General features: G+C 48.7%; 1 protein-coding gene across 6 annotated transcripts in view; it reads left to right on the top strand.

Annotated features, from left to right (window-relative positions):
• MARK4 (microtubule affinity regulating kinase 4) overlaps positions 1–27,197 on the top strand; it is a 69,645-nt gene that overhangs the window by 20,459 nt on the left and 21,989 nt on the right. For all 6 annotated transcript variants that reach the window (XM_053401741.1, XM_053401742.1, XM_053401740.1 and 3 more), the window contains exons 2-7: positions 13,256–13,522; positions 16,184–16,237; positions 21,603–21,651; positions 21,829–21,894; positions 24,677–24,747; positions 26,974–27,030. In XM_053401741.1, coding sequence (XP_053257716.1) covers positions 13,256–13,522; positions 16,184–16,237; positions 21,603–21,651; positions 21,829–21,894; positions 24,677–24,747; positions 26,974–27,030 — 564 coding nt within the window. The remainder of the gene's footprint in view (positions 1–13,255; positions 13,523–16,183; positions 16,238–21,602; positions 21,652–21,828; positions 21,895–24,676; positions 24,748–26,973; positions 27,031–27,197) is intronic.

Raw genomic sequence — 27,197 nt, 5'->3', positions numbered from 1 at the left:
GAGATCAGCAACAGGCTCAGGGCTCCAAGCCCAGGCCCTGATCCTTCACACAAACGCTCTTGTGGGATTTACCGTCCTCCGCTGTGCGGTGAACAGAGCGACTGGTGGCTGCAGCACAGCTTGCCTCCCTGCGCCGGGTCTGCCTTCTCCGCCACGCTCAGAGAAAGCGCCTTCTGAGGCAGAAAAATGCGCCTCCCGGCTCTCTCGTTCGGTCCACTCAAGGAAGAAATGGGGCAGAAAAGGGTTCCTTTGTGTGTGCGGAGAAGGGAAGGCCGGTGTGTGTGTGTGTGTGTGTGTGTGTGTGTGTTGCAATGTGTCCTTTTGAGACAAAATTTGCTTGCACAGATTCCTCTGGTCTTCACGGGGACGCTGACAACATTTCCATTTACGGTTCCTGCTGGAATAATATCAGTTTGGGAAGGGGCGAGTCTTGTCCGATTCATGCTTGCCTGTTTTGAAACTAGGCAGCAGGTTTCATAGAGTTTTAGCTTTGGAAGCCACCCAAAGGACATCTAGTCCAACCCCTTTGCAATGCAGGAAATGTTGCCATCCTCTCATTCCCTAAGGAGTATCGAAAGGGCGCCTGCTCCCACTCAGCCTTTGAGGTCGTTCCTTCGGGGGGGGAGTGGCTCCCCACCCGCTGAGGGGTTCCAGCGAGATTTTGTGAGATTTTGGGGCCAACCTGAAAAAAAAAATTTCATTTCCCCCAGCCAATTTGGCCAACAGTGATGTGGCTTTATCTGCCTCCTGTGTTTACAGCTTTTAATAGAGGGCTCTCCATCACTGGAGATTTGCAAGCAGAGGTTGGACGGCCACCTGTCAGGGATTATTTGTGATTCTTGAATTGCCGGGGTTGGACTAGATGATCCTTGGGTTCCCTTCCACGATCCTGTGAATATGATTTTTAGTGCTGCGTCGACCGCTGACGTTCCTTTTGCTTTTCAATTGTCGTACAAGTGTTAGCCGCTTTGAAACCCTGTTTTAGAAAACCAGGTATAAATACGTAAGTGGTTTTAAAATAGGATTAGGCTGATTAATTCGGGATAAGGCTATCGATGGCTGCTCACCACAATGGCTATGTTCTGCTTACCTGGCCGGTCAGAGGAGGGGAGGAGTCATTGAGGCTTTTCGGAGGCACCTGGTAGCCACAGGTGAGAACAGAATGCTGGATTAGATGGTTGGGCCATTGGCTTGATACATCCATCAGGCTCCTCTCAGCTTCTCATGTCAATCAATCAATCAAACATTTTATTATACGGCCACACACCTGCTAACAAATTCTTACACCCCCAAGTTGGATTTCTGAGATGCAGCTTTCCCCCCCACCTGGTACTTTGCCCCCTTAGTGCCATGGGGTGTTTGGGGGTTTGTCTAGGCCAGGCATCCCCAAACACAGCCCTCCAGTTGATTTGGGACTACAGTTCCCATCATCCCTGACCACTGGTCCTGTTAGCTTGGGATGATGGGAGTTGTAGTCCCAAAACAGCTGGAGGGCTGAGTTTGGGGGTGCCTGGTCTAGGCCTTTGGAAGCATCAACATGAGCAGGTTCTGGGCTCAGCGAAGGGTGAAGGGGATGGCTGTCGTTTAATTTGATTAGGTGGCAGGGACAGAGAGCGCATTTGAAGATATCTAGCGGCCATAATGCAGTTTTGGGTGGGAATACTCCGCAGTGATTCAGCGGTGGGGTTAATGCATAGCTGTCAACTTACAGATTTGAAAATAAGGGACCAGCAGCCTTGAAAATAAGGGACCAGCAGCCTTGAAAATAAGGGACCTGCAACCTCACCTGTTCCAGGCACTCCAGTCTTCCTGTCCTCCTGCAGTCTGGTCAAACTCATGCTGGTAGCTTCAAGAACACTGTTGAACCAACTTTGTAACCAGAGGTTCAACTGAATAGAATCTGAACCACATGCACCACAAGGCCTATGCAGCCTCAACTTAAGATGGCTCCCCAGCCTGGCTTTGCACTGCAAAGTTTGCAGCAGCACGTGCAACAAGATGGTGTCCAGCATTCAAAAACTCCCTCAGCTTGCATTAACTAGCCACACACGAGGCATGCAAGCTCCACCCCCCAGTCGTTCTTAGACTTCTTATTGGGTGAGCAACACAGCCAAGCAACACAGTTGGAGCCTCCCTCCTCCCTGGCCGGCTGGCAGGGAGGGAGGGAGAGGAGCTGCTTCCTTTGAAATTTAAGGGACATCCATCAATAAGGGACAGCAGCGGGACATGGTGCTGGAATAAGGGACTGTCCCTTCAAATAAGGGACACTTGACAGCTATGGGTTGATGGCATTTGGGGGGTCATTTATCTGCCCGGAGGCATAGAATGAAGAGCGACAGCAAGTACCGGTGGGTTCATCTGATCAGACTCCTAGGACCGACCCCCTCAGACAGCAACTGCTGGAGAGGGGGTGGACCTGTTGACAACCCCCACCCACCCAGCCGTTCCTCCTAAACTTCCCTGTCAATTGTGCATGGTTAGGGGTCAGAGTAAGGCTACCTCACCACCAGGGCTGAAAGAAGATGCAACTGCTGGTCCAGTTGGCTTCCACATGTGGAATTGAGAACGGGTGGGCACCATCTTGCCCTTCTCAGGGAGCAAAACACCCTGGGCTGACACTTCTTGCTCCACATTTTCCATAGTTCAGCTTGGACTACTGCAATGCGCTCTACGTGGGGCTTCCTTTGAAGGTGACCCGGAAACTACAACTAATCCAGAATGTGGCAGCTAAACTGGTGACTGGGGGCGGCCGCCGAGACCATATAACACCGGACTTGAAAGACTTACATTGGCTCCCAGTATGTTTCTGAGCACAATTCAAAGTGTTGGTGCTGACTTTGAAAGCCCTAAATGGCCTCAAAGGCCCAGTATACCTGAACTAGCGTCTCCACCCCCATTGTCCATCCCAGACACTGAGGTCCCGCTCTGGCGGTTCCCTCATTGCAAGAAGCCAAGTTACAGGGAACCAGGCAGAGGGCCTTCTTGGTAGTGGCACCCGCCCTGTGGAATGCCCTCCCACCAGATATCAAAGAGATAAACAACTACCTGACGTTTAGAAGACATCTGAAGGCAGCCCTGTTCAGGGAAGTTTTTAATGTGCAACATTTTAATGTATTTTTTAATCTTTGTTGGAAGCCGCCCAGAGTGGCTGGGGAAGCCCAGCCAGATGGGCGGGGTACAAATAATAAATTATTATTATTATTATTGGATCCTGCTTGCAGGTTTCCTACTAGGGCATCTGGTTGGCCCCTGAGGGAACACGATGCTGGACTAGATGGCCCTCTGGCCTGATCCAGCAGCCTCTTCAGGTGGCCCCACCTGGCCTGGGATGGTAGACACATAGTTCAGTCCATAGAGTGCCAGGCTCTTAATCTCAGGATAGATTAATGCCACATAGAGCGCATTGCTGTAGTCCAAGCGGGAGATAACCAGAGCATGCACCACTCTGGCCAGAAAGTCCGCCGGCAGCGAGGGTCTCATCCTGCGTACCAGATGAAGCTGGCAGACAGCTGCCCTGGACACAGAATTGACCTGCGCCTCCATGGACAGCTGTGAGTCCAGAATGACTCCCAGTCTGCGCATCTGGTCCTTCAGGGGCCCATTCAGGACCAGGGAGTCCTCCACACCCGCCCGCCCCCTGCCCCCCAAGAGCTTTCTCCTTCTGTGATTTCCAGCAACTGGAATTCAGAAGCATTTCTGCCCCCTCCTTCTCCATGAATTTCCCCTTTCCTCTTTTAAAGCTGTCTAGGTTGGTGGCCACCACTGAATCCTGTGGCAGGGAGTTCCACTGTTTAACGTTTAGCCAAAATACGAACGTTGAGCTGAAATCTGCTTCCCTGCCACATTCGCCCTCTTTTGGTTCTCCTTCTGCCCCCGGAGGGCAACCCAGAGGGGCAAGCCTGCTCTTGCCCTGTGCTGGGGCGAACGGGGAGGGTCTCCTTGTGTCGTAGCAGCAGATTCGAGACCGCCGAAAGGAAATTCGGATGCCACGAAACCAAGTCATCTCCCACAGGACGTCGTGGCGGCTGCTTCCTTTGGTGGCTCTGCCTCTCTTGAAAAAATGTAGACAAAGTCATAAAGGACAATGTCTGTCGATGCCTATTAGTCATGATGGCTAAGAATAGAACCTCTGTATCCAGAACCAGTATACCTCCCACATCAAGTGGGCTTGCGTTTGGCTGCCTTTACTTCCTCCTCTTGTTTCAGCGTTAAATTCCAAGGGATGTTTTTAACTGTTAATTGATGGTTTCGTCTTCGTCCGCCCCTTTGAGCTCTTGGAGGAGAGGCAGGGGATAAATGTGTTAAATATTCCCCCCCCCCATCTTAATCGTCTGTTTCCTAGCCCAAACATAACCCAACCTTTTCAACTATTTCTCCTAGGACTTCAGGCCTCGTCTATTCTGGTCTCCCTCCTTCTCGCAAGTGTTGGCAGGCAGCTGTAAGGAGGAGACAGGCTCTACCAGGGTTTCTCTTTCCTGTGACACCCCCAAAAAAATACATGTAGGGTTGCCAACATTTTTGCTCGCTTTGCTCCTGTGCTGTTACCAGCTGCCTGAGACGCAGATAGCTTACCTGGTGAAGCTTTTCCTGCCCCTTTTTCTCTGTGCATGGAAAAGTTTTACTTGCTGAAGTGTCAACATCTAAGGCTGCTTCTAAAGCCAGCTGAGCAGGACCCACTAAATAAAATAAAATAAAATCAACTTTGCAACTATGTGGTCCTGCGGCAAACCAAGCAGGAGAGGACTGCGTTGCAGGGGGGTGGTCTAGATGACTCTTGGGGTGCCTCTGTGATTCTGTGACTGTCCTGGGTTATTATAGGGGCAAAGACGAGCACTCGGTTTATCTGCCAGGCTTCTACCGAAGCCTCCTTTTGCTTGTTCAAACAAGTTCGAAAGTGGGATGGAACGTAGATGTGAATCTATGCCTTGGTTCTAGTCCAGGGGTCAGCAAACTTTTTCAGCAGGGGGCCGGTCCACTGTCCCTCAGACCTTGTGGGGGGCCGGACTATATTTTGGAAAAAAATAATGAACGAATTCCTACGCCCCACAAATAACCCAGAGGTGCATTTTAAATAAAAGCACACATTCTACTCTTGTAAAAACATGCTGATTCCCAGAACATCCGCGGGCCGGATTTAGAAGGCGATTGGGTCGGATCCGGCCCCCAGGCCTTAGTTTGCCTATCCATGTTCTAGCCTAACCCTCACCCTCACCAGATGTTTGGAACTACAACTCCCATCAGCCCTAACTGGCATGCCCAGAGGCATGATGGGAATTGTAGTCCAACAACAGCTGAATGGAACCAGGATGGGAAAGTCTCCCCTGCTGCCAACGGGCATAATAGAATCATAGAATTGTAGGGTCGGAAAGGGACCAGGAGGGTCATCTAGTCCAACCCGCTCCAAGGCAGGATTTTTTTTTTGCCCAACATGGGGCTCAAACCCGCAACCCAGAGATTAAGAATTTCATGCTCTGCCGACCGAGCTTATAATCAAGAGGCAGCTGTGAGGTGGAGGCTTCAAGGCCTTTGGGGATGTTTGTGTGACTTGTGGCTTTGTATGCTGAAGGGCCCAGGTTCAACATCCGGGTGGGGCTTCAAAAAAAAGTCCTCTTCTGCCTGAAACCCTGGGGAGCAGCTGCCAGTCTGGGTAAGCATCACTGGGTTCGAGAGGCAGTGTGGTTCAGTGGTGAGAGTGTCAGGAGTAGGACCCGGGAGACACCAGGGTTCAAATCTCTGCTTGGCCCAGAAGTGACCTTGGGGGCCGCTCCCTGCCTCTCAGCCCAACCTACCTCACAGGGTTGTTGTGGGGGATTCATTGAAGAGAGGGGGACAGCAATGTACACCACCCTGATCTCCTTGGGTGAAGAGGATGGGATATAAATACAATTGTTGTTTAGTTGTGTCCGACTCTTCGTGACCCCCTGGACCAGAGCATGCCAGGCACTCCTGTCTTCCTCTGCCTCCCGCAGTTTGGTCAAACTCATGCTGGTAGCTTCGAGAACACTGTCCCACCATCTCGTCCTCTGTCGTCCCCTTCTCCTTGTGCCCTCCATCTTTCCCAGCATCAGGGTCTTTTCCAGGGAGTCTTCTCTTCTCCTGAGGTGGCCAAAGTCTTGGAGCCTCAGCTTCAGGATCTGTCCTTCCAGTGAGCACTCAGGGCTGATTTCCTTCAGAATGGAGAGGTTTGATCTTCTGGCAGTCCATGGGACTCTCAAGAGTCTCCTCCAGCACCATAAATCAAAAGCATCCATTCTTTGCCAATCAGCCTTCTTTATGGTCCAGCTCTCACTTCCATACATCACTACTGGGAAAAGTACTTTAACTATACGGACCTTTGTAGGCAAGGTGATGCCTCTGCTTTTTAAGATGCTGCCTAGGTTTGTCATCGCTTTTCTCCCAAGAAGTAGGCGTCTTTTAATTTCGTGGCTGCTGTCACCATCTGCAGTGATCATGGAGCCCAAGAAAGTAAAATCTCTCACTGCTTCCATTTCTTCCCCTTCTATTTGCCAGGAGGTGATGGGCCCAGTGGCCATGATCTTTGTTTTTTTGATGTTGAGCTTCAGACCATATTTTGCGCCCTTCATGGATCACTGCCTTGTTGTGGTGAAGGGCCTTGAATAACTCAGAGAAGCCATGAGCTATGCCCTACAGGGCCACCCAAAACGGACAGGTCATAGTGGAGAGTTTTGACCCAACATGATCCACCTGGAGCAGGAACCGGCAAGCCACTCCAGTATCCCTGCCAAGAAAACTCCATGGAGAAAGCCAACGGGGATATAAATACAATTAATAAACGAATAATAGCAGAGGGACGTGATAAATGGCAGCTTCCTTGGGCAGGAAAAAAAGGAAGCAGTGCAGAGTTGAACTGTGGAACTCACTGCCACAAGAGGAGGCAGGGAAGCCCGCCAACCTAGATTGCTTTAAAAGAGGATTAGGGGGGAGTGCTACCAATGGCTACCTGCCATGATGCCAGTCTGCAGTTGGAGGCAGCCGTGCTTCTGAATCCCAGTTTCTGGAATCCACAAGAGGGAGCAGAGTGGTCCTGTGTTCAAGTCCTGCTTTCCTGTTTTCTCCCAGGAACCTGGCTGGCCACTGGGAGAACAGGAGGCTGGACCAGCTGGGCCATTGGCCTGATCCTGCAAGCTCTTCACTTGTGAAGACCCCAAGTGCTGGCCTTCTCCTAGCTCTATCAGGGTGGCAAGTGGTGCTGAACCTGGCTGGGATCCTAATAAGCACCTTTCCACCTCTCATCAAGCTTCCCTCAGATGGGACAAAAGGGAACCCGCCTTTTCTCTTTCCTGCGAACCAGCCGGGCTTTGTGGCTGCGCCCTGCCTTTCAGGTTGGTTTTCATACCAACCCACTCTCTTTGCTCGCCAATTTTCGGGAGAGCCAGGCTTGCCTTCCGCAGGCCTGGATTCATAACTGGTTGGTGGAGATTTTTCTTCCCCCTTTCCGCAGACAAGGCTGAGTCAAAAGGAGCGAAGCGGTCGGTTGGCAAACCCACTGGGGATCAGTGTGTGTGTGTATGTGTGTGTGTGTGTGTGTCCCTTTCTCATCTGCCACTCCAGAAAGAGCTCCTAAGCTTATTTTTCCCATCTGAGGTTTAACCCAAAGTGTCCACAGGAGAAAGGGGACGCGAGTGGCGCTATGGGTTAAACCACAGAGCCTAGGGCTTGCCAATCAGAAGGTCGGCGGTTCGAACCCCCACGATGGGGTGAGCTCCTGTTGCTCGGTCCCTGCTCCTGCCAACCTAGCAGTTCGAAAGCACGTCAAAGTGCAAGTAGATAAAGAGGTACCACTCCAGTGGGAAGGTAAACAGCGTTTCTGTGTGCTGCTCTGGTTCGCCAGAAGCGACTTAGTCATGCTGGCCACATGACCCGGAAGCTGTACGCTGGCTCCCTCGGCCAATAAAGCGAGATGAGCGCCGCAACCCCAGAGTCAGTCGCAACTGGACCTAAAGGTCAGGGGTCCCTTTACCTTTACTCGTGGGAGAAAGGGGACGCGGGTGGCGCTGTGGGTTAAAACACAGAGCCTAGGACTTGCCGATCAGAAGGTCAGCGGTTCAAATCCACACGACGGGGTGAGCTCCCGTTGCTCGGTCCCTGCTCCTGCCAACCTAGCGGTTTGAAAGCACATCAAAGTGTATGTAGATAAATAGGGACTGCTCTGGTGGGAAGGTAAACGGCGTTTCCGTGCTCTGCTCTGGTTCGCCAGAAGTGGCTTAGTCATGCTGGCCACATGACCCGGAAGCTGTCTGCGGAAATATGCCGGCTCTCTCGGCCTATAGAGCGAGATGAACACGCAACCCCAGAGTTGTCCGTGACTGGACCTACCGGTCAGTGGTACCTTTACCTTATACAGTCATACCTTGAGTAATAGATGCTTCAGGTTGCATTTTTTCAGGTTACGGACCGCTGAAACCCGAAAGTACCCGGAACGGGTTACTTCCAGGTTTTGGTGGTCGCGCATGCGCAGAAGCGCTAAATTGTGCTTTGCACATGCGTGGAAGGACTGAATCGCAACCCAGAGTTCTCCGCGACTGGACCTAACGGTCAGGGGTACCTTTACCTTTACCCATGGGAGAAGCTCTGTTGAATTCGAGTAGGATTTCAGAACCACAGTTAAAATGATCTCCTGGTTGTGGGTGCCCATTGGAATTTGATTTTTGAAAATGCGTTGTCTGTTTGAAGCTAGTTTCGAACCGTAGGTCCCGTTTTTAGAGTGTGTGTGTCTGATTCGCAGATTCAAATCCAGGTTTTCTTGATTCCTAAAATGATGTTATGTGCTGGGATTCCTCCGGCTTGCCAAGGGGAAGGTCTCTGGGATGGGGCACCCCTTGGCAGGAGCTGGGATGGGGCGCCCGGCAGCCTCCTCTCCCGGCCTGTGCCAGGCGGTTAAGATAGGGCCTCGTAAGCATCGCTGTGGCTCTTGATCTCCATAATCTCCTCGGACTTAAAGATCTTTTGCTGTCTAAGCTTGTTAAGGCGAACGGCCTCCCAGGGGAGTTTTCTGGGACGTGGACTTGCCAGGCCGGGATGCCTCCGTGAACCCGGGCCGGGTGCAATTGCAGCCCCGCCAACGGTGCTGAGATCGCAAGCGGGCACAAACAACACCTTTTGACCTTGCCTTGCAATTTATTATCAATTGGAGTTGGGGGGGGGCTTCAACTTAGCTGTCAGCCGTCCCTTATTTGGTGGGAAAGTCCCTTATCCCAGCGCCGTGTCCCGCTGCTGTCCCTTATTGATGATGTCCCTTAAATTTCCCGGGTTTCAAAGGAAGCAGCTCCTCTCCCTCCCTGCCAGCCAGGGAGGAGGGAGGCTCCAGCTGTGTTGCTTGGCTGCGTTGCTCACCCAATAAGGAGTCTAAGAATGACGCTTGCGTGCCTTGTGCCGATCAAATCAGCCACGTTGCCTGGGGACTCGCCTTTGCTCAGCGCTTCCCAGCGGAGAGGTGACGGTGGTTTTCCTTGCTGCATCCCCTTTGCCGGGTTGCTGCGCTGTGGGAACCACCGCTTGAGGCTTCGTTTGGCTGCTGGTTGACTAAACTCCCTTATTTTGGCTGCTGGTCCCTTATTTTTGAGGCTGCTGGTCCCTTATTTTCAAATCTGTAAGTTGACAGCTATGGGCTTCAATGAATATCTATCTTTCTCTCATCATGGGACCCAAGGCCTTGGACAGGTAGTTTTGAGGGCGTCACCTACTAGTAGATTGACAGGACACATCTCTGGGCCTGGGTAATTTTACGGTCACACGCAAGGACCAACGTGATATTTACCGTATTTTTCGCTCTATAACACGCACCTGACCATAACACGCACGTAGTTTTTAGAGGAGGAAAACAAGAAAAAAAATATTCTAAATGAAACAGTGGATGTATGATTTTTGTGGTTCATGCTGTGGCCACAGACATGTGATCTGACAGTGAGTTTGGAGTAGCCCAATACAAAAATCCTGAGGATCCTTTGTAACCACGTTTTAAGTGGGGAGGGAAGGAAAAGCACTCAAGGGACAAGGAGCATGCGTGGGGTGGGTGGAGAAGGATGCTGCTAATAATGAAGAAGAGGGGTATAAGGGAAGAAGGCTCCTCTCCTCTCCCGCTTTGCTCCTTTAAAGCAAGCAGGCTCTGCTTTTCTCCCTCCTCCCTGCTCATCCCTGGCTTAGCGAGCTGAAAAACTTTGCTGCTATTTAGCTAGCTGAGTGGGGAGGAGAGAGGGACAGAGAGCCTTCTTGCTTTAAAGGAACCAACCGGACAGGACAGGAGCAGCTTACACTTGTGTAAGCGGCTCCTCTCCTCTTCCGCTTTGCTCCTTTAAAGAAGCAGGCTCTCTGTCCCTCTCTCCTCCCCACTCGGCGGCTCTTCTCCCGCTTTGCTGTTTCAAAGCGAGCCACGGAGGAGGGAAGGGGAACCATGGATCCTCTGCTCACGACTGCAGCAGACCCCCCCGTCATCCGTAGGCATTCGCTCTATAACACGCACAGACATTTCCCCTTACTTTCTAGGAGGAAAAAAGTGAGTGTTATGGTGCAAAAAATACGGTATTTATAAAAGATATTGGTGCACCACTGTGCCAAAGAATATGAAAGTATTAAAGCAGTTGTTTGTTTTGTTTAGTCATTTAGTCGTGTCCGACTCTTCGTGACCCCCTGGACCAGAGCAGCCCAGGCACTCCTGTCTTCCACTGCCTCCTGCAGTTTGGTCAAACTCATCCTGGTAGCTTCGAGAACACTATCCAACCATCTTGTCCTCTGTCGTCCACTTCTCCTTGTGCCCTCCATCTTTCCCAACATCAGGGTCTTTTCCAGGGAGTCTTCTCTTCTCATGAGGTGGCCAAAGTCTTGGAGCCTCAGCTTCAGGATCTGTCCTTCCCGTGAGCACTCAGGGCTGATTTCCTTCAGAATGGAGAGGTTTGATCTTCTTGCAGTCCATGGGACTCTCAAGAGTCTCCTCCAACACCATAATTCAAAAGCATCTATTATTTGCCGATCAGCCTTCTCTATGGTCCAGCTCTCACTTCCATACATCACTACTGGGATGTATGGAAGTTAGCAAAGCAGTTAAGGTAAAGGGTAAAGGGATCCTTGACCATTAGGTCCAGTCGTGGCCGACTCTGGGGTTGCGGTGCTCATCTCGCTCTACTGGCCGAGGGAGCCGGCATACAGCTTCCGGGTTATGTGGCCAGCATGACTAAGCCGCTTCTGGCGAACCAGAGCAGCGCACGGAAATGCCGTTTACCTTCCCGCCGGAGTGCTACCTATTTATTTACTTGCACTTGACGTGCTTTTGAACTGCTAGGTTGGCAGGAGCAGGGACTGAGCAACGGGAGCTCACCCCATCGCGGGGGTTCAAACCGGTGACCTTCTGATCAGCAAGTCCTAGGCTCTGTGGTTTAACCCACAGCGCCACCCGCGTCCCACGAGCAAAGCAGTTAGCGGCAGCCAAACGCAAAAACCATCTAATAAAATCCGTAAAGAAGCTAAGAGTTTTAAAACAGGTGTCAAATAACTGGTGTGGGGAAGATGTATTCTTAATTGCCTGCCTAGGCCTGGCAGAACAGAAATGTGTTCTGTAGGCATCTAAAAGTTGGCACAGAAGGCGCCTGCCAGATCTCTAGTGGCAGAGAGTTGCACAGGACTTGGTTTCTTTCTCTCCTGTGATCTCCGGGCGGGGTCTGTGTGTCCCTCCTTGCTGCTGCAGCCAGAAGACCATCTGCTGCACCACTGCTATGATACGCATGGTCCTGAATTCAAAACTCCATGACATCTCCAGGCAGGGCTTGGGGAGAGAGCTGCGGCTGTCAGTCAGAGCAGACAATACTGAGTTTGGTGAATTAGTACAAAGCAGCTGTCAAAATGTTCCTACGACCCTAACACTATACCCCACCAACTCCTGGACAGCTACAGTGGCACTGGTTGGCAGAGGGGAGGAAGATTTGGCAAAAAATGGGGGGTTGGAGCTTGTGGGCATTATGAATGACCCCCCTGCTCCCCAAAATGTACATCGAGAAGCGTGAAGAGGGCCAACTGCCAGACTGGCCCTGCTCTGAATCCTTTGCCCATTTGTGGTGTTTTTTTTTTAAATCTCTTTTATTCAATTTCACATTACACATTTAAATTCAAACATTGATCATAATCATTAACATTTAGTATTTCCTGAATCCTTAGACTCCACCCCCATGGTTTCCATTACCAAACATTTTCTATTGCATCATATATTTTTAATCCTGCCAAAGTCTTTAGTTGTTTTACAGTGTTCTCTTAAGTAAATTGTAATTCCCCCCCCCCATTCCTTCTTAAAGTTCCTGTCTGGTTTCTGATTTTCCCGGGCCATTTCGGCATAGTCCATCATCTTCATCAACCATTCGTCTCCGGTCGGGACTTTATCTTCTTTCCATCTCTGGGCCAGTAGTGTCGTTGCATAGACGAATAATCATTCTGCATCTAGAATTCCTAGTAAAAAAAAGGTTCTGGTTTTTCCCCACAAACGTTATTTTAAACAATTTTTTTTCAACTCGTTATATATCACTCATTATATATTGTATCAATAGGTATGCGGGTGGTGCTGTGGGTTAAACCACTGAGCCTCTTGGGCTTGCCGATCAGAAGGTCGGCGGTTTGAATCCCCACGACGGGGTGAGCTCCCGTTGCTCGGTCCCTGTTCCTGCCAACCTAGCAGTTCGAAAGGATGTCAAAGTGCAAGTAGATAAATAGGTACCGCTCCAGCAGGAAGGTAAACCGTGTTTCTGTGCGCTGCTCTGGTTTCGCTAGAAGCGGCTTAGTGATGCTGGCCACACGACCCGGAAGCTGTCTGCAGTCAAATGTCAGCTCCCTCAGCCAGTAAAGCGAGATGAGCACGCCACCCCAGAGTCGTCTACGACTGGACTTAACTGTCAGGGGTCCTTTACCTTTACCTTATACAGTCATACCTCGAGTTACTGACGCTTCAGGTTGCATTTTTTCAGGTTATGGACTGCCGAAACCCAGAAGTACCGGAACAGGTTACTTCCAAGTTTTGGCAGTTGCACATGTGCAGAAGCACTAAGGCACGCTTTGTGCATGCACAGAAGCACCGAATCGCAACCTGCACATGCACAGACGCGGGTTGCGGATGTGCATCCTGCACGGATCACCCGAACGCCCACTGTATATTGTATCCCATGTGGTGATGGACATGCAAAATAACAAAAGCATTCTGGGAAATGATATATCCTTTGCCCCTTCGTATGTAACGTCTCCGTCTTCCTTTTCTCCCCAGCACCAGCGCTGCCCGGTGGTCACCCTCGACCCGCCCCCCGCCCCGGCGACGCCTCCGCTGTCCCCGCAGCCCTCCACCCTGGCCAGCAGCCGCTCGGAAAAGGGTTCGTCATGGTCCAGCCGCTCTCTGGGCGCTCGCTGCCGCAACTCCATCGCCTCCTGCGCCGACGAGCAGCCTCACATTGGCAACTACCGCCTCCTCAAGACCATCGGAAAGGGCAATTTCGCCAAGGTCAAGCTGGCCAGGCACATCCTGACAGGAAGGGAGGTAAGCGGGGGCCGGAAGGGGTGGGGTGCAAGGATGGGCAAGAAGAGTTGGTTGATTGATTGATTGATTGATTGATTGATTGATGGATGAGTTAGGCTCACTCGCAGGCCACTTCCCACCAGCATACAGCAAGCATTCGAAACATCGAAATGCAAGCAGGTGAACACAGAGCAGGTCAGCAAATTCAAAAATCAGCTACTTAACCGGCACAGAATATATTGAATTGCACATATACACACACATAAACATATTTTCTGGGTTTAAGTACAACATACAGTGGTACCTCGGGTTGCTGACGGGATCCGTTCCGGAGCTCTGGACGGATCCTGAGGAATTTGCAACCGGGGGCCCTTGTTCTGCGCATGCACACAGCGCAATTTAGCGCTTCTGTGCATGCGGCGAAACCTGGAAAAACACTTCCTGATTTGCCACAGACGTATTCCAAAGGACACGTAACTGAAGGTGACCGTAAGTAGTAATATGCTGTTGTTATGTGGGTGAGGCAGAAGGGGTCTCTGGAGGAAAAAGAAGGGGGAAGGTTGCCTTTGGCAGGAGCCTAAAAACACTCATTGCAGCAGGAAACCTTGTTTTGGGGGCTGCCGCAAGGCTGGGTCACTGTGTCCCCCTCTCAGGACTGGGGTTGCCGATTTATAAACCAGCTCATAGCCTACTGAAGCAGTGCGGAACAAGCCAAGATAAACTGCGGAAGGTTACTAACTCAGTGAACTAAGAGCAATAAAACCCTTTCTGCAATTGTAGCAGTTAATATTCCATAAAATGACTCCGGTCACACTCCAAGGGAAGCCTTCTCGTACAAAATGTCTTGAGCAGACACCTAAGATAGCAAGGCGCTTGTTGAGTCTTGGTTCCCGGACTGATGCTGAAAGTCCTCCTGTTGCCGCAGTTCTCGCGCCGCCAAATTTTGGAGGTGGCGGCTCTTTGTATCTTCTCATGGAACCTCCAGCTTCATGCGCAGTCTATCTGCAAGAACAGGATGCCAGGCTAGGTGGGCCTCTGGGAAGCTGGGTCGCTTCTTTGTTTGTCCAGAACTCACGCCCTGCCTTCTGTTGCAAGGGCCCTGATTATCACAAATCAATGCATAGAACAAGTTATCGGAAAAACCAAATGCAGCGGTACCTCTGGTTGCGAAAGGGATCCGTTCCAGAGGCCCATTCGCAACATGAAAAGAGTGCAACCCGCAGCGGCGCCTCTGCGCATGCGCGGGTTGTGATTCGCCGCTTTTGCGCATGCACGTTACGTCATTTTGTGCTTCTGCGCATGCGTGAGCGGCGAAACCCGGAAGTAACCCTTTCTGGTACTTCTGGGTCGCTGTGGGACGTAACCTGAAAGAACGTAACATGAAGCGGACGTAACATGAGGTATGACTGTACTCTCAGGTCTGTCAATTTCTCACATAGACCAATATGGTCCCAGCCTTTCTGAAAGCCAGTCTTCACCTGGTCCCTGCTGCTGCACAAGGTGGGTGCCAGCCTGACCTGTGTGCGTGCGTGTGTTCCACAACTGGGTTGCCAATCCTGAGGAGAGCCTCAGATTTCACTTAAGGCCAGAAATCGGCTTCAGTTTATTGTCCCGCACAAGAAGAGCTTACCGGACCAGGCCAAAGCATCTCGCAGTGGCCAAATGCCCCAAAGGACCTGGGAATCTACGTAGACTGCGCCTGAATCTGGAGGCTCCATAGCAGCATCAGAAGAGCCAGTCCTGTGCTCACAGCCTGAATGCGAAGTCTGCAAGGCACAGATTCAAGCGCCTGCCCAGCTTACCCTTCTGCCGGGGAGAGTTAGAGCAGTTAACATTTTTAGTGCATGTGCAAATGGCGTCCTGGGTCCTCTGTGAGGCACCCCAGGGCCACTTTCAGCCCTGGGGAGAGGTGATCTGAGGGGTTGTGCCCCAGGACTAATTGGACACCGTCCCGGCATCCTCCTTGGTGATGTTTTCTGCAGCCGTGAGGAAGGGCTGGAGCAAGCCTCAGGTGCGTCTGTCTTGAGCAGGTGGGATGCAGGTGCGACTTTAGGTGGCGAGGGGGCAGTCTAGATGGGGATGGGGAGGGAGAATGAGGAAAGGCAGAAAGGAAGGAGCAGGTGGAAATCACCGGGGGGGGGGCTGATTTTGGAAAGGAGGATTTAGTGAATTATTGCTGGTAGGAACCAGCTATTGCATGGCCTTTTTAAAAGTTTTTATTTATACGTTTCAAGTTTATACATATCATTAGTTTTACAATCAATTGAACATTTCAGAGTTTGACTTCCTTCCCCCTCTTTCTGTGGTTCGTTAAATGTATTTTTTTAACACCTCCTGCGTATCCAAATTGATTTGATTTGCTCATTTAATTATCTGCTTTAAATATACACTCTTATGAAACTGCAGGTTATTACAAGAACCCTGCCAGTGTTTTTATCTGTTTGCAATTTATCTGTAAATATTCCATAAGTTGTTGTTTTTTAATCTGTTCTTCCTTTGCTGGGACTTCCGCTTCTTTTCATTTTTGGGCGAGTAGCATTCATAAGTCAATTTCGATACAATTCAGGTTGTTCTGTCCCTATAATTCCCAAAATTGCATGGCCTTTCTCTCCCCCCCCTCTCCGCCCCCAGCCACCCCCACTTTTTCACCAGACTGATTTTCTGGCATTTCATTTCTTCCAGGTGGCTATAAAAATAATCGACAAGACGCAGCTGAATCCAACGAGCCTCCAGAAGGTGTGTATGTTTGTTGTTGTTTCAACCTCCCCCCCCCCTTTGATCAGAATTGTAGAACTCTAGATTTGCAAGGGACCCCGGGAGTCATCTAGTCCAACCCCTTTGCAGTGCACGAATGCCCCAAAGGGTGTTTTGGCCCGGGGGGGGGTATCAGGGATTGCAGGGGTCGGCTGCTGGGGAACACCATTACCCAGAGAGGATTCCCCAGGTGGGCGCTAAGAGGCAGAAGGCAGCTGGGGGGCGGACTCTGGAGGTGTAAATAATAATAATAATAATAATAATAATAATAATAATAATAATAATAATAATAATAATTTATTATTTGTACTCTGCCCATCTGGCTGGGTTTCCCCAGCCACTCTGGGCGGCTTCCAACAAAGATTAAAAATACATCAAAATGTCACACATTAAAAACTTCCCTGAACAGGGCTGCCTTCAGATGTCTTCTAAACGTCAGGTAGTTGTTGTTCTCTTTGACATCTGGTGGGAGGGCGTTCCACAGGGCGGGTGCCACCACCGAGAAGGCCCTCTGCCTGGTTCCCTGTAGCTTTGCTTCTCGCAGTGAGGGAACCGCCAGAAGGCCCTCAGCACTGGACCTCAGTGTTTGGGCAGAACAATGGGGGTGGAGACGCTCATTCAGGTATACAGGGCCGAGGCCGTTTAGGGCTTTCAAGGTCAGCACCAACACTTTGAATTGTGCTCGGAAACGTACTGGGAGCCAATGCAGGTCTTTCAGGACCGGTGTTATAGGGTCTCGGCAGCCACTCCCAGTCACCAGTCTAGCTCCCGCATGGCAGAAGAGGGGCCCAGAAAATGGCAGAAGAGGGGTCCAGATCCATTCCTTTCCACCTCATGGTGGCCTAGAATTGCGGAACTGCAGAATTGAGAGGGACCTCCAGGGGACATCTAGTCCAGCCCCCTCCCACCAGATGTCAAAGAGAACAACAACTACCAGACTTTTAGAAGACATCTGAAGGCAGCCCTGTTCGGGGAAGCTTTTAATGTTTGATGTATTACGGTATTTTAATATTTTCTTGGAAGCTGCCCAGAGTGGCTGGGGAAGTCCAGCCAGATGGGTGGGGTATAAATAATAAATTATTATTATTATTATTATTATTATTATTATTATTATTATTATTATTATTATTTGGTTCACACAAGTGCTTCCCCCCCAGTAAATAAATATGTTTAGGGGTACTCTCATTTTGACTCAAGACGATCACCATTTTATAGTTCAAATTGGGAAAAGTAAATACAGTAAATGGACAAAAGTATGAAGATCCACAAAATGTTTAGGGGTATGCGTACCCCTGCGTACCCCCCCAGGAAAAAAAGCACTGGGTTCACGGGGACCCTGTTCTCTCTCTCTCTCTCTCTCTCTCTCTCTCTCTCTCTCTCTCTGGGGTCTCTGTCTCCCTCACGTCACTGACCCCAACCCACCATTCCCTCCTCTGGTCTGCTCATTGCCAAAGACACCCATCGCTCTTCATCCCCCCCCCGCTTTCTGCCCCCCCTTCCCTAATTAGCGCCTGGAGTCCAAGTTGGTCGCTGTGGTAACGCCGCCTCCTGCCAGCATCTCGCTGTGGGGGAGGTTGTGGGGGGTGGAGCTGCTAATTAGCGGCTGGATTTTCCAGGCCAAATGAGCTTGGGGAAGATGGGGGGGGGAGAGATGGATATTGAAGGCCTTTCCTCGCCCCCCTTTCAAATTAGTCATTTCCCCTGGCAAGGGGCTGGGGGAAGCTCCCTGTTCAATCCAGTCTTCCCAGTTGCAGCCAGACTGACACCCCCAGCATCCTTTTGGGCGGCGGCGGGGGGGGGGGGAGGCCCTGTACTCCCTTGAAAGCCTCTTTCCTTCTCCCCCCCCCCCAAAATTCATCTGCCATCCATCTCACAGCTCCTTTTAAGGGGAAAACCCCCCATGAAATGGGTGCTCCCTCCTCAACTCCCACTGACTGCCCCCATTGATGGGCTTCATAAACAGATCGCATTCCTAATCCTGACATTTAATTAAGAGAATCGTAGGACTGAGCTGTGCTGAAGAGGCAGTGTGGGGCAGTGGTTAGAGCGCACAACCTGGGAGAGATCAGGGTTCAGATTCCCTCAACATGGCCACCCTGAAGCTCACTGAGAGAAAGCTTGTTTTCTGCTGCTCTTGTTGTTGTTGTTGTTGTTGTTGTTTAGTCGTTTAGTCGTGTCCGACTCTTCGTGACCCCCTGGACCAGAGCACGCCAGGCACTCCTGTCTTCCACTGCCTCCCGCAGTTTGGTCAGACTCATGTTTGTGGCTTCGAGAACACTGTCCCACCATCTCGTCCTCCGTCGTCCCCTTCTCCTTGTGCCCTCCATCTTTCCCAGCATCAGGGTCTTTTCCAGGGAGTTTTCTCTTCTCCTGAGGTGGCCAAAGTATTGGAGCCTCAGCTTCAGGATCTGTCCTTCCAGTGAGCACTCAGGGCTGATTTCCTTAAGAATGGATGCATTTGATCTTCTTGCAGTCCATGGGACTCTCAAGAGTCTTCTCCAGCACCATAATTCAAAAGCATCCATTCTTCGGCGATCAGCCTTCTTTATGGTCCAGCTCTCACTTCCGTACATCACTACTGGGAAAACCATGGCTTTAACTATACGGACCTTTGTCAGCAAGGTGATGTCTCTGCTTTTTAAGATGCTGTCTAGCTTTGCCATCACCTTTCTCCCAAGGAGCAGGCGTCTTTTAATTTCGTGACTTCTGTCACCATCTGCAGTGATCATGGAGCCCAAGAAAGTAAAATCTCTCACTGCCTCCATTTCTTCCCCTTCTATTTGCCAGGAGGTGATGGGACCAGTGGCCATGATCTTCGTTTTTTTGATGTTGAGCTTCAGACCATATTTTGCGCTCTCCTCTTTCACCCTCATTAAAAGGTTCTTTAATTCCTATTCACTTTCTGCCATCAAGGTTGTATCATCTGCATATCAGAGGTTGTTGATATTTCTTCCAGCGATCTTAATTCTGGCTTGGGATTCATCCAGCCCAGCCTTTCGCATGATGAATTCTGCATATAAGTTAAATAAGCAGGGAGACAATATACAGCCTTGCCGTACTCCTTTCCCAATTTTGAACCAATCAGTTGTTCCATATCCAGTTCTAACTGTAGCTTCTTGTCCCACATAGAGATTTCTCAGGAGACAGATGAGGTGATCAGGCACTCCCATTTCTTTAAGAACTTGCCATAGTTTGCTGTGGTCGACACAGTCAAAGGCTTTTGCATAGTCAATGAAGCAGAAGTAGATGTCTTTCTGGAACTCTCTAGCTTTCTCCATAATCCAGCGCATGTTTGCAGTTTGGTCTCTGGTTCCTCTGCCCCTTCGAAATCCAGCTTGCACTTCTGGGAGTTCTCGGTCCACATGCTGCTTAAGCCTGCCTTGTAGAATTTTAAGCATAACCTTGCTAGTGTGTGAAATGAGTGCAATGGTGCGGTAGTTGGAGCATTCTTTGACACTGCCCTTCTTGGGGATTGGGATGTAGACTGATCTTCTCCAATTCTCTGGCCACTGCTGAGTTTTCCAAATTTGCTGGCATATTGAATGTAGCACCTTAACAGCATCATCGTTTAAAAGTTTAAATAGTTCAGCTGGAATATCATCACTTCCACTGGCCTTGTTGTTAGCAGTGCTTTCTAAGGCCCATTTGACTTCACTCTCCAGGATGTCTGGCTCAAGGTCAGCAACCACACTACCTGGGGTATACGAGACATCCATTTCTTTCTGGTATAATTCTTCTGTGTATTCTTGCCACCTCTTCTTGATGTCTTCTGCTTCTGTTAGGTCCTTTCCACTTTTGTCTTTTATTATGGTAATCTTTGTACGAAATGTCCCTTTCCGTATCTCCAATTTTCTTGAACAGATCTCTGGTTTTTCCCATTCTATTGTTTTCCTCTATTTCTTTGCATTGCTCGTTTAAGAAGGCCTTCTTGTCTCTCCTTGCTATTTTTTGGAAATCTGCATTCAATTTCCTGTATCTTTCACTATCTCCCTCGCATTTTGCTTGCCTTCTCTCCCCCGCTATTTGTAAGGCCTCGTTGGACAGCCACTTTGCTTTCTTGCATTTCCTTTTCATTGGGATGGTTTTAGTTGCTGCCTCCTGTATAATGTTACGAGCCTCCATCCATAGTTCTTCAGGCACTCTGTCCACCAAATCTAAATCCTTAAACCTTTTCCTCACTTCCACTGTGTATTCATAAAGGATTTGACTTAGATTGTATCTTACCGGCCCAGTGGTTTTTCCTACTTTCTTCAGTTTAAGCTTGAATTTTGCTATAAGAAGCTGATGATCTGATCCACAGAGTGGCTCAAACACTTAATACGATACCAAAGGCAAGAGGGCCTCTGAGCATGCGCAGAATGTTTTTTGCTGCTGCTGCCACTGCCAAATTGTCAGGGTTTGCCAGGATTGTGGGGAGAGGCTTCCATGTTAAAGGTCTCTCACCTTGGCACCTCTCCTCTTTAGAAATTAACTCTTCCTGCCATCCGCCTTCGGAATACCTGAGAGCAAAGTACCGTATTTTTCGCTCCATAAGACGCATCTTTTTACTCCTAAAAAGTAAGGGGAAATGTCTCTGCGCCTTATGGAGCGAATGCATGGTCCCTTTTTTTTAAGAAAGAGGGAAGGGGGTGTTGAAACAAAGCCGCTGAGCAGCTGATCAGCAAGCGATCGGGGAGGGAGATAAGGGACTCTAGCGATAAAGGAGGCTGCCTGGGAGGGGGGAGGTAAAAGCCCATGGATCCTCAGGATTTTTGCATTGGGTCACCCCAAATTCACCATCAGATCACACAGCATGTCCATGGCTACAGCCTGCACCAAAAAAAAAATCATACATCCATTGTTTCCTGGGGCCGCAATGGTGCAAAAATGTGGTTACAAAGCACGGATCCACATGGATTCTCAATATTTTTGCATTGGGCTGCCCCAAACTCACCGTCAAATCACATATCATGTCTGTGGCCGTAGCATGAGCCACAAAAATTATCCATCCACTGTTTCGTTCAGAATATTTTTTTCCCCTTGTTTTCTGCCTCTAAAAACTAGGTGCATCTTATGGTCATGTGCGTCTTATGGAGCAAAAAATGTGGTATCTGTGGGGAGGAAATAACTGCCTCCAGAGCGATTTTGGGAACAGAGTTTGCTTGGGGAGGAACCAGCAGGAAGCTTTCCTCTTTCAGACGATTCACGCAGCCCACTTTCATTCTGAATAAATCGTTTCCCCAAATACAGTACGTTCTTGCAATGGGAACATGTCCAAAATGTGTGTTTGTGTGTGAAAACATGCGGCGACCGACCCTTGGAGAGGATGACTTGGCTTAACCCACCTTCCTCCTCCCGTTCTTTGCAGCTCTTCCGAGAAGTCAGGATCATGAAGGGTCTGAATCACCCCAACATCGGTAAGAGAGCCGGGAGCCTGGAAAGAGGTCCGCCTTCGTTCACAATGGCAGCTGCCTTTCTCTTAAGGAGCGCGAGGGCAGGACCAGGAGGGAGGGAGAGGGTCATGTTCAAGAAATCCAGGCAGATCTTGCTCCGTGGAATCCGGGGGCTGAAATCTCTCTCTCTCGCTGTTGCAGTGAAACTCTTTGAGGTGATCGAGACGGAGAAGACACTCTACCTAGTGATGGAGTATGCCAGCGCAGGTGAGTCTGGGGCATGTAGCATTCCCAAAACAAGGAAGGATTGGACTCTGATTAATAAAATACACACAAGGCTTGACCAGCAGGACTCTGGGTTGTTGTTGTTTAGTCGTTTAGTCATGTCCGACTCTTCGTGACCCCCTGGACCAGAGCCCGCCAGGCACTCCTGTCTTCCACTGCCTCCCGCAGTTTGGTCAAACTCATGCTGGTAGCTTCGAGAACACTGTCCCACCATCTCGTCCTCTGTCATCCCCTTCTCCTTGTGCCCTCCATCTTTCCCAACATCAGGGTCTTTTCCAGGGAGTCTTCTCATGAGGTGGCCAAAGTCTTGGAGCCTCAGCTTCAGGATCTGTCCTTCCAGTGAGCACTCAGGGCTGATTTCCTTCAGAATGGAGAGGTTTGATCTTGCAGTCCATGGGACTCTCAAGAGTCTCCCCCAGCACCAGAATTCAAAAGCATCCATTCTTTGGCGATCAGCCTTCTTTATGGTCCGGCTCTCACTTCCATACATCACTACTGGGCAAACCATGGCTTTAACTATACAGGCCTTTGTTGGCAAGGTGATGTCTCTGCTTTTTAAGATGCTGTCTAGCTTTGTCATTGCCCTTCTCCCAAGAAGCAGGAGTCTTTTAATTTCGTGACTGCTGTCACCATCTGCAGTGATCATGGAGCCCAAGAAAGTAAAATCTCTCACTGCCTCCATTTCTTCCCCTTCTATTTGCCAGGAGGTGATGGACCCAGTGGCCATGATCTTCGTTTTTTGGATGTTGAGCTTCAGACCTCTTACTCACCATTTAAGCTAAAAAGCCCCAACCTTTCCTTGTAGGGAATTCGCTGCATCCCCTCCATCATCTGGGTGGCTTTTTCTGAACCTTTTCCCGTTCTACAATATGCTTTTTGAGGCAAGGTGACCAGGACTTGTTGTTGTTTAGTGTTCTCGAAGCTACCAGCATGAGTCTGACCAAACTGCGGGAGGCAGTGGAAGACAGGAGTGCCTGGCGTGCTCTGGTCCAGGGGGTCATGAAGAGGCGGACATGACTAACGACTCAACAACAACAACAACAACAACAACAAAGAGGTGAAATGATGGAAGTTTATGAAAATAAACATTGGCTGGGGAAAAGTGGAGAGAGGGGAGTTTTTCTCCTTTTCTCATAATACCCACATTTATTTATTTACTTTTTCCTATTTTTTATTGACTTAAAAAAAATTATACAGACAGCAAAACAAAGAAGTCTAAATTAACATTGCCTTCTACCAATAACAAATAATAATATTACAATAATGAAAATACTAAAAGTACACTTACTTCCGCTTTTAAACTTCTATTCTGGTTACAATATATAACTATTCTATAAGATTCTATTATATCCTTTGCTGTCCCATATATTATTTTATTTCCCAAATTCATCCTAACCCTCCCCTCCTCCCCACTGCTCTTCCCATCATAATATATTTTTTTCTAGTTGCTTTGATAAAACAGAGTAACTTGAAAACTGTTTAAGTTATAATTACTTATTTTGTCCTTACACGCTTAACAATTGCCTATTAAGAGTTCTGCTTTAACACCATTTTTCTTCATGTATTCCCCTATGCATTCACATTCTGTATTGAATTTTTGATTGGAGCAGCCCCTGATTGCTGCAGTCATTTTCGCCATCTCTGCCCACATTTAATTAAGCTGAATGTTGGAAGATGCGGGACAGATAGAAGCATGTTTTTTTTTTCCATGCAGCACATAGTTAACCTATGGAACTCCCTGCCACAGGAGGCAATGATGGGCACCTACTTGTGTGGCTTTAAAAGAGGAATAGACAAATTCATGGAGGAGGAGAGGGCTTCTCATGGCGACTAGCCAGGATGCCACTGGCCTGACTCTGCAGTCGGAGGCAGCAATGGTTCTGAATCCCAATTTCTGGATAGCAACAGGAGAGGAGAGCTGCTCTTGAACTCAGATCCCATTGGTTTTTTCCCCAAAAAATTTTTTTATTGGTTTTCACGACATTATAAACAAACAAACACATAAGACAAACATAAATCATAGCCTTATTGAAAATTACACTTATTAACATTGTTAAGTGACTTCCTCGCTTCCCCTTGGTTGAATTTCATTGCATGTCCTTTCAACAGTTTTCCAAACCACAGTTCTTATAAAATTTTACTTAAACATTGACATCCTTAGATCTTCACATTATGAAATTAAACATATTAATTCGACGCTTAACATAAATAAAATCCTGAGCCAATTAAGTATCTGCAAGCTGTTTTCAGTTAATTTAACTTAACATATTTAACTAAGTAATCATTAAATTTAATCCACTCTTCCTGATATTCCTCCTCCTTCTGGCCGCAGACTCTTCCGGTTAGGTCGGCTAGCTCCGAAAAATCCATCATCTTCATCTGCCATTCTTCTATCGTTGGTAATTCTTGGATTTTCCACTTTTTAGCTAACAAAATACGAGTAGCAGTTGTGGCATACAAAAATAATTTAACATGTTTCTTGGGCAATTCCAAACCTGTTATTCCAAGTAGAAATGCTTCTGGTTTCTTTATAAATGTATATTTCAACATTTTTTTCAATTCATTATAAATCTTTTCCCAGAAGTCTTTCACCTTGGGACAGGTCCACCACATATGATAAAAGGTTCCTTCCTTTTCTTTACATTTCCAAGCACTCCGATTCCATTGGGGCATCTACTTGGCCACTGTGAGAACAGGATGCCACTGGCCTGATCCTGCAGGCTCTTCTGATGTTAGCCTAACGTCCTTTTCTCTCCGCCTGTAGGAGAAGTCTTTGACTACCTGGTTTCCCACGGGCGCATGAAGGAGAAGGAAGCTCGGGCCAAGTTCAGACAGGTGAGGAAAGGACCCCAGCCGGGGAGCTGGTTGCTCTTTGGGTGCCAGAAAAAGGGTGAGGGATGATTGGCGGGAACGTGGCTTGGCTGATGTTTTGGGTTTTTTTTAAAAAAAAAATTTAATCATTTTTTCAATACAAACAACCGCCGCAAACAACAGAAACCATAATAACAAGGTAAAGGTAAAGGTACCCCTGCCCGTACGGGCCAGTCTTGACAGACTCTAGGGTTGTGCGCCCATCTCACTCAAGAGGCCGGGAGCCAGAGCCGCACACGGAAACGCCGTTTACCTTCCCGCCAGTAAGCGGTCCCTATTTATCTACTTGCACCTGGGGGTGCTTTCGAACTGCTAGGTTGGCAGGCGCTGGAACCGAGCAACGGGAGCGCACCCCACCGCGGGGATTCGAACCGCGACCTTTCGATCGGCAAGCCCTAGGCGCTGAGGCTTTTACCCACAGCGCCACCTGCGTCCCTACATAATAACACTAATAACTTGACAATTCAGATTTGAATACGCTGATATACCTATGACTACACCTTTTTGTTTTTTGCATTTTATTTATTTATTAACATTCTTATATGACATTGGTGAACATTGTCATATTACATTACAGGATTTACTAGAATATAATTTCCAACATGTATACAAAAATTGTATACAAATTTTATATACCCAAAAAGAAAATGAAACAACAAAAAAGAAGAAAAGAACAAAGAAAAGAAAAGATTTTCCCCCAAAAATCATATACATACCAACACACTAGACTTCCTGCCTTTCCCGTCGTATATTCCTTTTTTACAAAGGAATCTACTCTTATTATTGTATATTTCTTTACATATTATCTAATACATTCCTATATCAATATGTGCTCTTAGTCTTATTATTAGTCTCACTCCAACGTCAATCCAATGCTAGCATAGATAGCGAACCTTTACTGTATTTTGGAACATATGTTTTATATCTATCCCACTTTTCCATAATTTTTTGTTTTGAATTGCCTCTCAGGGTATTTGTGACTACACCTTTTTAACAATATTTCCCCACCACTATCCGCCTTATCGCTTAAATATTCCTTCCAGATTTCTTCATATTTATCCGTTCCTAATTTGCATCAACATGCAATTCGTTCGTATGCAGCTAATCTGTCAATGTTATCAATCCATGTGCTCAATGGAATCTTTTTGCGGCTCTTCCAATTCATCAAAACAAGTTTTTTTTGCTTCTAATATAGCATGGTACATCCATTATTTTTTTTTACCCCTTGCAATCTCCCACGTATTCCAGAATATAATTTAGAATTAAATTCAATTCCCCTAAATATCAATTTCTTTTTGGCTGATGTTCTGGGGCAGAGAGGATATCAGACACTCCCTGGTCCAGATCCATCCCCTATGGCTTTCTCACGTGGCCACGGATTGATTTCCTTTCTCTTTCCAGCCGAGGGGGCGGGGTAAGGATTGATCCTGGCAGCCTGGCCTGTTTTGCTTTAAAGGGGGGGCATTCACGACTCTGGATGGGGGGGGGACAGAGGGAGTGTCATCTCTGCAGAAAATGGGAGAGCCTTTCAGGATCTTTCCCACACCCCAGGACATTTGCACCCACCACATTATCTCCCACTTGGACTACTGCAATGCGCTCTACGTGGGGCTAACTTTGAAGGTGACCTGGAAACCACAACTAATCCAGAATGCGGCAGCTAGACTGGGGACTGGGGGCGGCCGCCGAGACCACATAACACCAGTCTTGAAAGACCTCCCAGTACGTTTCTGAGCACAATTCAAAGTGTTGGGGCTGACCTTTAAAGCCCTAAATGGCCTCAAAGGACCAGTATACCTGAAGGAGCGTCTCCGCTCCCATTGTTCAGCCCGGACACTGAGGTCTTGCGCTGAGGGCCTTCTGGCGGTTCCCTCACTGTGAAAAGTGAAGCTATAGGGAACCAGGCAGAGGGCCTTCTCGGTGGTGGCGCCCGCCCTGTGGAACGCCCTCCCACCAGATGTCAAAGAGATAAACAACTACCTGACATTTAGAAGACATCTGAAGGCAGCCCTGTTCAGGGAAGTGTTTAATGTGTGACATTTTGATGTATTTTTAATCCTTGTTGGAAGCCACCCAGAGTAGCTGGGGAAACCCAGCCAGATGGGCGGGCTACAAATAAATTATTATTATTATTATTATTATTATTATTATTATTATTATTATTATTATATTTCTACTTCTCGCTCCTAGATTGTCTCGGCCGTACACTACTGTCACCAGAAGAACATTGTCCACAGGGACCTGAAGGTGAGGGGGCTCTGGACTGCTCCCCTCCATTTCCTCTCCCTCCCTCCCACCCCCTCCTAGTAACTACGATGCCATGAGCACCACGTCACTCAGTAGAACAGCTGGGCTGGCAAAATTTGGGGTGCAGGCCTCTGCCCTGGACTTCACAGCACGGTCTGGGGCAAATC

This window comes from Podarcis raffonei, chromosome 8 (assembly GCF_027172205.1).
Source record: "Podarcis raffonei isolate rPodRaf1 chromosome 8, rPodRaf1.pri, whole genome shotgun sequence".
NCBI lineage: Eukaryota > Metazoa > Chordata > Lepidosauria > Squamata > Lacertidae > Podarcis > Podarcis raffonei.
The sequence above is the reverse complement of the archived record's forward strand: the minus strand, read 5'-3'. Positions and strand labels throughout refer to the sequence as shown.